We start from the raw sequence: 11,013 nt of genomic DNA on the forward strand, positions 1-11,013 counted from the left end.
CAGATAAAATGTCAAATGTCAATTTTTTTTTTAATTTAAATTTTAAAGTAATCCAAAAAAAATTTAAAAACATTTTTGATTCAAAAAAAATTTTTTTGATTTTTTTCAAAATTAATTATTAAATTATACTATTATTATTCTCAATGTTGTGTTGCCAAATGTGACTGTTTTTTTTGTATGCTGTAAATCAACTAAATAAATTAAATTGATACTGGTTTTGTTTATGTTTTGTATACCGACAAATATAATCTATACACTTAAAAATTTTGATAGAATTAGTTTAGTTAAAGAATTTGATTTGAATTATTGAAGATTTGGCAACGCTGCCTGATTTAGTTTTGCCAAAAGTGAGGTTATGTCAATAAAACTTGATTTGTTAATCATTTTATTTGAAAAAATAAACACAAAATACTGTATGAGAGAGTAACAGAGTTATTAATTCGCTTCTTGGAAGTACGCCTTGCTTCCTTGGGGGTCCGGAACCATGGTTTTCTTCCCGGGGGCCCAGTTAGCGGGGCACACCTCTCCGTGTTCGTCGGTGTACTGGAAGGCTTGGACCAAACGAAGAGTCTCATCAACAGAGCGCCCCACCGGTAAGTCGTTAATAGTGACTTGTCTCAAGACCCCCTTAGGGTCGATGATGAACAGCCCTCTGAACGTCACCCCAGACTCCTCGTCCAAAACCCCATACTCCTTGGCGATTTTCATGCTTTTGTCGGCCAAAAGCGGGATGTTCATCTGCCCTAAGCCCCCTTGTTTCCGCGGGGTGTTCACCCACGCCAAATGCGAGAAGTGGCTGTCGGTGGAGCACCCAATCACCGCCGTCTTGATCTTCTTGAATTCGTTGATGCGGTCGGAGAAGGCGATGATTTCGGTGGGGCAAACGAAAGTGCTACACAATTTATTAATCTCAAGGACACCAAATGTAGAAAATACTCACAAATCAAGTGGGTAGAAAAACAGGACAACGTATTGTCCACTGTAGTCCTTGAGACTGATTTCTTTGAATTGGCCATCAACGACGGCTGTGCCCTTGAAGATGGGGGCCGGCTTTTGGATGCTGGGGACAGGCATTGTCGAAAATACGTCTGTTTGACACGAAGTTTGAACAGAAAATGCGAAATTTGAGATAAAACCGGTGAAAGGTCAACGGCGATCGGCACTTGTTTTAATAATGGCCGGCGGGAACCAATGGAAAAAAACGTGTCCTAGCAACGACATTAGAGCGAGAGGGGCTTATGACATTTTACGTGTGCGAGACAGAGACAGACATTGAGGCTGGTTTGGCGCGAATTTTGAATTGATTATCACATAATTCGGTTAATTAAAACATGGTTTTATCGGTTTATTGATTTTGCCGTGTAATTGAAAAACATCATGTTACACAACTGGTAATTTTTGATTAAGGACAAATCGGGATTAAAGTAATTATCTACCGTTTTTGTCACTGATAATTTATCGCAATACGTGATAAAATGACGGGAAGCAATTTCTGCAAGTAATAATCTTGAATTAATTACATGAATACGCAAAATGTTAATTATAATTTCTATTTCATAATAAATATCACAATGAGTCGTTCCTATTTTTCCACTGTATTTTAAGAACCATTCGGTTATAAAAAAACAGTAATTCAGAGGTAATGAATTACCAATTATTCGATTTGTGTTTTTTTAATACTTTTTCAGCTCGAAATTCAGCAAAATTTCTTTAAAAACAATCTAAAAATTCAACAAATTTGACCAAAAACGGCGTTATTTTTGTTTTTAAGCACGTTTTTGAGATACAAATGAAAAAATCATAAAAATCTTGTTGAAGCAGGCAAAAAATACAAAATTATATCGAAATTAATATTATTGTTAACCCTCGACTTACTTCATTTATTTATTCTAAACACGCTTAAAAATCACAAAAACAAACAATATTGAAGTTATTTTGTTTGTTTCACTCGATTTTTGAGCAAACAAAAACAAAAATAAGCCGAGATTGTTTTTAATCACGTTTTTGTACTACAATGTCAGGTTTTTTGCAATATTTCGCTAAAGCGAACTGAAAAATCAACATATTAAGTCGAAAATTACATTAATTTTTGTATTTGTTGAAAGTTTTAGCACGTTTTTCAGCTAGGAAAGCAATTATTTTGCAAAATTGGTTAAAAAACAATCTAAAAAAAACATAGAATTAGACCGAAAATAATATTTTTTTCGTTCTCAAAGGTTCAAGCAGATTTTTAAGCTGAAAACTCGTGTTTTTTGCGAGAGTTTGCCAAAAGCGTGTCAAAAATCAGTAAATTGTTATAAAAAAATATTATATTATGATATTTTTACCTCTCTCTTAGGCTGTAATTTCATTATTTCGTCAAATTTGATTGAATAAAAACAGTTTTTATTGTTTTTTAAGAATATTACTAAACAGAGTCGAAAATGATAATTTATTTATGTTTTTTTCAGCTAGAAACACAATTATTTTGTAAAATTTTGTTGAAATCAAGCCACAAATTTAACAAAGTAGTCCAAAAACGGCGTTTTTTGGCCTTTTTCGAGTGTTTAAGCATGTTTTTGAGAGATAAAAACACAAAAAGGCTAAAACATTACAAAATTTAATCGAAATTGATATCATTTTTTAGCTTGTTTCATCCGACTTCTGAACCAAAGGTTTATTTATTTTGAAAAATCTTGACTACGCTTAAAAATCACAAAAACAATTGATATTGATGTTATTTTGTTTGTTTCACTTGATTTAACTGATTTTTGAACCAAATTAAGACAAAAATAAGGTGAGAACCCACAAAATTTGGCCGAAAATGCTTTTAAAATCTCAGGTTTTTCGCTAGATTTCGCTAAAACAAACTAAAAAATCAAGAAATTAGATCTTAAATTGCAATTTTTGAGCGTTTTATCACGTTTTTCAGCTACAAACGTAATTATTTTGCAAAATTAAGTTGAGGAACAATAAGCCCAAAAATCACAGAATTACGCCATTAAAATTTTTTTTTTCTTTTACACAAAAGAAATAGTTTAGTTCCATACTTTTTACTCACACCCTGTATAACCTCTCAGGGAAGTAAACATTTTACCTCTCCCATAAAAACGCAAAAACTAGATTTAATCGTGATACTGGGATTTCAGGAGAAATTGAATTACTTTTGAAGTTTTTATTGTTGGGTCGTAGGAAAAATTATTTGTATCACACGGGAGAAAAGGTCTTTTTTTTTCCTTGGTGATTGCTGTCCGATACTTGTCCCAACTGTGAGAGAAAAAGAGAAACTTTTCGCTTCTGTAACACAAGTATTTTTTTTTTCGAGTTATTATGTTCATTTGATTTACAAGTTTTGTCACAAAAAGATGAACAAAAGTGTAATTTTTAATTCAGGGCACTGTCAATGAGACAAAATTTCGGTAAAATATTTTTATTTCACAAAGTTACAATGAATCTGGCAAAACTCATTCCTATCGTTTCTATTTTTTCCATTGTATTTTAAGACCCCCTGGCAACTCTAATTCCTAAAACAGAAAATATAAAAAATTAATAAAGGCAAGGGTAAGAAAAATCAATGGAAAAAAGAAACTAACAAGTATAAAAAATCAGTCGAAACCATCTGAGACCTTATAAGCCGTCATGGTGTACCCGTTCGAAACCAATTTGACCGGTTTTTTATCTTCGATAATCGTTCTATGTGGCAGATTTCGATTAAAATTGGTATTTTGCACGAATTTTCGTCTCCGTTTCTGGACAATAAACTCTTGACTTGCACTTTCTTCTTCTTCTTCTTCACTATGTGACGTTTTCTCCGTCAAATCATCAATCAATTTCTTCTGTTTCTCCTCACAAGTCTCCAATTGTCGCAACAAATCAAAAAGAATTTTTAACTCTTTCCTCACTTTCAACCCTCGCGAGATTTTCTCATTCATCTCCTCGATTGTGTCTTTTTGAAGCTTGTCAATGTTGCGAATTTCCCACAAAAGGTGCGTTTCGTCTTGGACTTTCGGCGATTCCGAAAGTTTTCTCAAACCGTCGAGAATTTTGAGCTCATTTTCCAAGGCTTTGTCTCTTTCCGCTTTCAAATCGTTCTCCAAATCGTGCATTGACACACCTTTAACAAACTGCAAACCTGCCATATAATCCACATATTTGATCTCCTTCCTCACATCGAACTCAGTCCCCATTTTGATCTTCTCCCCAAAATCCTCCACCACGCGAAAAATCACACATTGAAGCTTTTGCAAACGCACCAACATTTTGATCAGTTTTTTCGTCATGAAAGTCGAGCCTGAGGAGAGGATTGAAGCAATGTCTTTGACTGATTTGTCTCGCAAAGTCTGCATTTCTTTGAATTCGTCGAGGAGGCGGATTTTGCTCGGAATATCGTTGTGTTTTTCCTCAGTCAGGATTTTTTTCCAATCAATGACGAGTAAATCCTTGAAATTTTGCAATTTGTAAAGGTTGGAATAAATCGAGGAGTATTTGTCAAAATCACTAGTGACCAAATCCTGGATTTCGGATAAAATTTGATTGATTCGGTCTTTAATAATTTGGGTGGGGATGTTTGGAGTGGGGTGGGTGACTCGTTCCCGGGCTTGGAGGATAATTGAGTTAATTTTGTCTTTCATATCTTCCACACTTTCTTCTTTCTTCTCATCGGGTGTTTTTTTATTGAAAAATAACGGTCTTCTAACTTTAACTACTCCTTTTTTGTCTTTTGTATCTTCTTCTTCGTTTTGTTTATTGTAAAAGAGAGGTCTTTTCGTCCCATTTATCTCAATAAAGGGACGCCCTTTATTATCAATTATCAGTTTCGAGGAAAGTCTCTCAACTAATAATTTCTTCTTGTTGCTTTCTTTTTTCTTTGGTCGTTCAGTGGTACCAACAAAATCACCCAGTTTGTCCCTCAAAAAAGCCTCAACTTCGTCCTCATCAACCACTTTTAAAATGTATCTTTTTTTTCTTTGGTTTGTGTGATTCCCAAAAACTAGGCTGTACTCAGGTTCATACTGTTCTAGATCTCGTCTATAGCGATATTTTGGTGACGTGTAGTGACTACCAACATCGTCAAAATCCCCAATTAAATTACTAGCAAAATTCAAAACATCATTTTTGAAATGTCGGCCAAATTTTCGCAAATAACGTTTCGAATTAATCAAAACGTGAGGAACCGACTTGAAAACTGGTGAAATTTGTTGTCCGAATCGGTGAAAGTGGTGCAAGAGTCGAATTGGGGTGTTTAAAAGGTAAAAAATTGGGTTTTGTGGTAGGAGATGATTGAAGTTCAATGGTCGAAGAAATTCTTCTCTTGGATCAATCATTTCACGACTTTCCTCTTCTTCCTCTTCTGATTCTTCATTTTCAACATCTGTGACTCGAAGAAACGGCAAACTAATCTCGTCGTCTTCAAAAATGACCGACCTTTTGGCCCTTCCCGAATTCAGTTTGAGCAATTTGTGTAAAAACGACGTCTCAGATGGTTCATAAACGGGATAAGAGACAAGTTGGTACTTGGGTTTGTGTTTTTTCCCATGATATTTGAACGATTTTAAAGTTTGTTCGAGGGGAAATCTCAAAAAACCCGGTAAGAGTCTCATTAGAAACTCGACTGAATTTTTCAAAATGGGCAATTCGCGTTTTTTTCGATTTTTGTACCTGCAGTCGTAGAAGGCGTTGTAAAAGTCGGTTCCGATGGGTTCCAAAACGGGGCGCATTTTGGGGCGCAATGGTATCAGTTTCATGGCTTGGAGGGGCATGGGGGCTGGTTGGTACATTCCTGGTTGGAAAATAGAGGTGCATGTGGGGGTGTTGGTGGCGGGGCTGTCGTCGCAAGCCCCATCATCGGCTGTGTAGACTGGACAGGCTGTAAAACCAAATTTTAGTGCCTTGGTTGGGAAAATATAAAACGTACTTGTTGGAGTTTGATGGATTACTATACGATCAGGCTTGGCTATGAGGCCGGTCATGGGCGGGGCTAAGGGCTTGCCGGGTGATGGGAGGGGCGCTTGTAGCTTGTACTTGTAGGCAAAGACCGGTTGACAGGGCTGGTTCATCAAAGAGGCGGCGTTTAGGGAGTAGTCATAATGGGGGGCGTAGGCTTGTCGGTAGCCCTCCGGGTAGGGAGCCCCCTTCACAATGATCTTGTAAGGACAAGATGGGGGCGAAATCACTTGTAAATGTTTACTACACTGCAATTTGTATTATTATTTTTTTTAATTAATTTTTTTTTTGTCAAAACTTACTTTCAAACATCCACAATCACATGTGATTCCGTCGAAAACGGCCAATACTAAAACAATGATTGAGTATTTGAGATTCATGGTTGGTTTCTGATGGGTTTAGATGGGTCTCAATGGGGTTTTATACCCATCATGTTTGTAAATAGTACGACGATTCGTGATTTTTCTCAAATGAAAATCGATTGAAGGTGAAGGTGAGTTTTCACAAGGGGGTTTTTGACCTTACAATGTTTGTCAATAATAAGTGGTTTCGCAATCGCGCGTGATTTTGCATTCTAGTAATTAACACAAGAAATTTGAAAAAAAATTGTCAAAAATTAAAAATTCCTAAGTCAACAATTAGTAGTGACCATAGATTTAGTAACTATAGATTTGGTTGTTTATTATTTTTCCAATAATAACAATGTTGTCATATTTAACGAACGATATTTATCATTTATTTAGCGTTTTATTATTGTTTCTGTTTCGTAATATTGTGTCTTTAATTAAAATTACAATCAAAGTGGCCTATGACTTGGAATTTCAGTTGGTAACATTGATGCAGAATAATATTGAAATAGAACATAAAAATTACTACATCACCCAGTCTCTGTTTTATTCAGTGTTGCAAACTTTACTTTGATTATAAGTAGAAATTTACTTCGCGTAAACTTTTAAATTAATGTGGTTCAAATTGTAAATAAGTGAATTTTTTGACAGTTGATCTATCACACTCTAAACAATTTAATTTCACTTTTATAATGAATATTATTTTAATCGAGTATTAAATTTATTAATTTAACATTTTTTTAAAATAATTTTTGCCACTAGAAACAAAATTAGTAGCATGGGGAGGGTCATATTTATGTGTTTTTTGTTTATTTTTTACAATTTTTGTTGTTGTTAAAAAAACAGTATTGTAAACCGGGTGGCGACTTTTGTCCACTCACTCGACTCTTGAGTAAATTTCGTTATCTGTCATAATTTGACTTTTTATTATTCTTACTTTTTAAGTCCAAAATGTGGAATTTAAATTAAAATTAGTTCGTCGGTTGAAATTATTTTCAACTATACAGCGTGTCCCTAAAATAAGTTACAATAGCAACTTGTGTTTTTTAATGAAACACCAATTTTTTGACTATTAAACAATGGTTATTTAGCGATGCACTAGATTAGTGTATTTATCAATTTTTTTAACACTTTTAAAAATTTTAACATTTTAGTGGATTTTATCACTTGTATAATTTCGTGTTATTTCGTTTCAATTTTCAATTTTTCTCATGAAGATTATGATCTAAGAATTACAACTATCTACTTTATATTGAATTAAAAAAAATACTTTTTTACATACTTATATTGCAATTTTGACAAAAAAATCACATAACTCAAGAACAAAACAAAATTTTGTTTTCAAAATACGTTCATATTTTTTATATTAAGTACTTTAATTTAGATTAAGTATTATTTTTTGGGGGCAAATAATAAAAAAAAACTGCTTAGTTCTATACTTTATATTCACCCTGTATAAAACGAAATTAAAAAGGAAACACAGCGATGGAATAAAAGTTTCACTTTAAAAAATAAATTGCAATTTTTACAAACAAAATCTCATAATTTAAAAACAAAATAAAATGTTTTATTATACTGTAATTTATGTTAATTGTGATTTTCTGGAGACAAATGATTAAAAAATAACCTTTATATTCATCTTGTATAAAACGAATTTAAAAAGAAAACACTCAGTAGAATACTAATTCTTTGAGTCGGGCTTACGAATTACCGGTTATTTATTATTTTGTAATCGTATCATTTTTCTTAAACTGTCCAATTTTTAATTTGAACTGAAATTTGTGATTTGAAAAAAATATGCACAAATATGCAATATTTCCTAAAATATGCACGAAGGTGCCAAAATATGCATTTTTTAATTGGCTTATTTTAATCAAAAAACGTTACATATGCATAGAAATCTTACATATGCATTTTGCATATAAACCGAGCCTTAATAATTAGACATTTGAAAAAAAAGTGCTTTGTCCTAATTTTTAAAAGGTTTATTGGTAATAATAATAAATGAAACTATACAGAATAATTTTTATTTCTATTTATTTATTCATTCATGCCATTAAAACCATCAAAACAAACCAAAAGTCACATCTTAGCTACACCCCACCTTTTGCAAAAACACACTTTTCGAGTATAAATTTTTGGTGGACGCCGACGCCGACGACGACGACGACGCACTCGACAAATACGTATATGGACTGGTGAAAAGTGCCCCTTGTGGCACCGCCGGAGGCGGCGGAATAAACGCCTCTTCGTCGGCAGGACAGGGCTCAGGAAGTGGGGGCGGCATCGCCAAACTCTCCATTTTGGGCACTTGCGTTATAATCACATTCCCGGGCTTGAAACCATCATCGCAATTTTTAGCGGGGGCTGCGTCAAACGAGGGCCCAGGACCGGCCGAAGGAAGATCCACAAATTGACCATCAACTAAAAAAAAAAATTAGGGGAGAAAAAAAAATTTTGCAACTTACTTTTAGCGGGCCCATAACCGATTTCGCCCAAAGTGAGCGAAGTGTAAGGATTAACCGCCATTCTTGCTTCTTGTTCTTCTTCCTGAAGATCGGTTAATTGTTCTGCTGCTTCATCATCGAGAGATTTCTGGGAATTGCATGGGATTTTCTTCAATTCGACGATTTGGCCGTTCAAATTGAACAAATTCTCTTCCGGGATGTTGTTTCCGGACCGGCGGAAGTAAATTGGGACGTCTTTTGGTAAACTCCGGAAACCGAAAGAGAGTTTATCTTCGTTTTGGTGGCACTTTTCTTGGGACATTTTGTAGGCAACTGATAGAGAGACCGGATCCGCCGGAACGTAATTGGCGGGATTCACCGGAGTTTTTTCGATTTCGTCGACAAGAATGGGTCTTGCGACCGGAGTGTAACCATAAGCGCCCCCACAGCCCCCAGTTTGGGCCCCCCCGAAGAGAATTTGCTGTTGTTGACTTAGTGTCAAATGTTGGTTGTTCAAAACATCGACACTTCCGGTGTAGCCCCCGGAATAGGCTGTGCAAGGGGGGTTGGGGACCACTGCCGGTTTTACAAGTGATGTGTGACAGCTGCAGGGGCTGTCAACTGGGGGGAGGAGTAAAGTGGAGGGTAGTTTGGGTTTGGGGATCTCCAAAGGGCGGACTACCAATGGGGTGCAGGTTTTGATTTTGTCATTGTCGTGACAAACGTCTTCGCCGGAGCCTAAGCCGCAGTTGCAGGACAAGGGGGCTACACCACAGGAGCAAGATAGCAAGGGGTGGGCCTACGAATAAGAATTTTGGGAGTGGGGGTAATTTTAATTGAAAACTTACCAATGTTGAGGCTAATGATAGCAAAAGGAAAATTGAAGTGTTCATTGTTGGGCGATTTGATTGGATTGATGGTCGAGAAGAGAATTTTCTCTTTTATAGTTGACTTTGTTTTGGTTTACACGAGCGATTTGTATATAAAAGGTCACGAAACGAAGGTTCATTCATGATTTTTGCGGGTTACGTGATGTTTTATTGGTTGTTGGAAGGTGAATAAACTTCCAGTTTTTTTTATTTTTTAATTTTTTGGCGCTAAGTTTACGTAAAAATTTCTGATTCAAGAGTTCAAGGACAAGAAAGTATTTTTTCACAGAGAAAGTAATTAATTTGGTAATGGTTGATTTTTATACACTCCTTCAAAAAATTAATAGAACAAAAATTTTTCTTAAATTTTTTGGTGATTTTTTAATTAACCATTTGGATGCTTTAAGTTTCTAGTTTTGGGATCTTTTGGCAAAAATTTTTTTCTGTGCTACATTCATCACGCAATACTAATAGCGCGAGAAAAAAAATCTAAATTTTTTTGTTTTTCTTTTTGGTCCATAGGCCGGATAGCATGTTCGGCCACCTTTAATACGCTTTTTTCATTTTTTCTTTACGTCAATTTGAACATTGCCTAATCTTCATCAAAACAATTTTTTTTGACTTTTGTTATAATTTTGTATTTGTTAAATTTGAAAAAAAATGCTTAATTTTTGAAAAAAAAATTTTTTGGATTTTTTAAATTTGTAAAAAAATTCACGAAACAATACTGAATATTTTTGAAAAAAAAATCGTAAATATTTTTTTAAATTTTCTTTTAAATTTACCTAATGCAACACATAAAAGAAAGCTGAAAAAAATTGTTTTTCTCATTTTGACGAACATTAGACGATATTCTAGGTAGGTAGGTACAATTGTCCTTTTAATTCTTTTTTAAAATTTTGATCAATTAGTCCGAAAAAACGGTGTGATTGGTCGATTTAAAAGTTTACAAGGCTATGCAGGGTATAATAAGCTGTAATAACATCTAAAAACATTAGTTTCCCCATCAATATTAGTGCAAAAAGTTACTTTTTTCTCTTTTCTTTAAATCAATGTTAAAGATGAAAAAAAATTTTTTCCAAAAAAATATAATAGGATCTTATAAGACATTTATTCCAGTTTTTGACACTACCCTTATATTCTCTGTGCGAGCATCGTTTGCTGAGATATACACTATCGACCAAAAGTAAAGAAACATTTACGAATATTAAATATTTCATTGTAGGTGTATTTGATTTTTATATAATTTATTACAAGTAATTTGTTGGGTTATTCTTAAATATATTTTACAGAATTTAGTAAGAATTAAACAGTTGTTGTTGAATGAAAAATTTATTTTATTTTTTCAAGGGACAAAAGTGAAAAAACAATAAATTTATAATTACATATAAATGTTACAGATTAATAATGGGTTGCAAATCCTTTATG

The 11,013-nt window shown here is 34.1% G+C and overlaps 3 protein-coding genes across 3 annotated transcripts; all 3 read right to left on the reverse strand.

The window, feature by feature from the left end:
* Window positions 1-368: 368 nt before the first annotated feature.
* LOC123008986 (peroxiredoxin 1-like) lies at window positions 369-1,190 on the reverse strand. Its single transcript, XM_044405061.1, has 2 exons — window positions 941-1,190; window positions 369-892 (listed from the first exon to the last, which is right to left on the reverse strand). The coding sequence occupies exons 1-2, from the start codon at window positions 1,072-1,074 to the stop codon at window positions 436-438; spliced, it is 591 nt and encodes a 196-aa protein (XP_044260996.1). The 5' UTR covers window positions 1,075-1,190; the 3' UTR covers window positions 369-435.
* A 2,203-nt stretch (window positions 1,191-3,393) lies between these two features.
* Window positions 3,394-6,305, reverse strand: LOC123008987. The gene is made up of 4 exons (XM_044405062.1): window positions 6,225-6,305; window positions 5,894-6,170; window positions 5,638-5,845; window positions 3,394-3,503 (listed from the first exon to the last, which is right to left on the reverse strand). The coding sequence occupies exons 1-4, from the start codon at window positions 6,300-6,302 to the stop codon at window positions 3,497-3,499; spliced, it is 570 nt and encodes a 189-aa protein (XP_044260997.1). The 5' UTR covers window positions 6,303-6,305; the 3' UTR covers window positions 3,394-3,496.
* A 1,984-nt stretch (window positions 6,306-8,289) lies between these two features.
* LOC123008790 lies at window positions 8,290-9,687 on the reverse strand. Its single transcript, XM_044404802.1, has 3 exons — window positions 9,565-9,687; window positions 8,738-9,515; window positions 8,290-8,693 (listed from the first exon to the last, which is right to left on the reverse strand). The coding sequence occupies exons 1-3, from the start codon at window positions 9,607-9,609 to the stop codon at window positions 8,359-8,361; spliced, it is 1,158 nt and encodes a 385-aa protein (XP_044260737.1). The 5' UTR covers window positions 9,610-9,687; the 3' UTR covers window positions 8,290-8,358.
* Between the last annotated feature and the right edge of the window lie 1,326 nt (window positions 9,688-11,013).

The sequence above is a fragment of the Tribolium madens genome, unplaced genomic scaffold (assembly GCF_015345945.1).
Source record: "Tribolium madens isolate multiple individuals breed KSU strain unplaced genomic scaffold, Tmad_KSU_1.1 Scaffold_71;HRSCAF=194;Tcas5.2_LG6, whole genome shotgun sequence".
NCBI classification, from domain to species: Eukaryota; Metazoa; Arthropoda; class Insecta; order Coleoptera; family Tenebrionidae; genus Tribolium; species Tribolium madens.

Excerpts from the sequence above, each read along its gene's own strand:
- LOC123008986 (XM_044405061.1), bottom strand. The coding sequence starts at position 1,074 with ATGCCTGTCCCCAGCATCCAAAAGCCGGCCCCCATCTTCAAGGGCACA. Across the intron at positions 893-940 it reads TTTTTCTACCCACTTGATTT|CACTTTCGTTTGCCCCACCG; the intron begins GTGAGTATTTTC and ends TAAATTGTGTAG.
- LOC123008987 (XM_044405062.1), bottom strand. The coding sequence starts at position 6,302 with ATGAATCTCAAATACTCAATCATTGTTTTAGTATTGGCCGTTTTCGAC. Across the intron at positions 6,171-6,224 it reads GTGATTGTGGATGTTTGAAA|TGTAGTAAACATTTACAAGT; the intron begins GTAAGTTTTGAC and ends TACAAATTGCAG. Across the intron at positions 5,846-5,893 it reads AATCCATCAAACTCCAACAA|CCTGTCCAGTCTACACAGCC; the intron begins GTACGTTTTATA and ends TTGGTTTTACAG.
- LOC123008790 (XM_044404802.1), bottom strand. The coding sequence starts at position 9,609 with ATGAACACTTCAATTTTCCTTTTGCTATCATTAGCCTCAACATTG. Across the intron at positions 9,516-9,564 it reads TATCATTAGCCTCAACATTG|GCCCACCCCTTGCTATCTTG; the intron begins GTAAGTTTTCAA and ends TCTTATTCGTAG. Across the intron at positions 8,694-8,737 it reads CGGTTATGGGCCCGCTAAAA|TTGATGGTCAATTTGTGGAT; the intron begins GTAAGTTGCAAA and ends TTTTTTTTTTAG.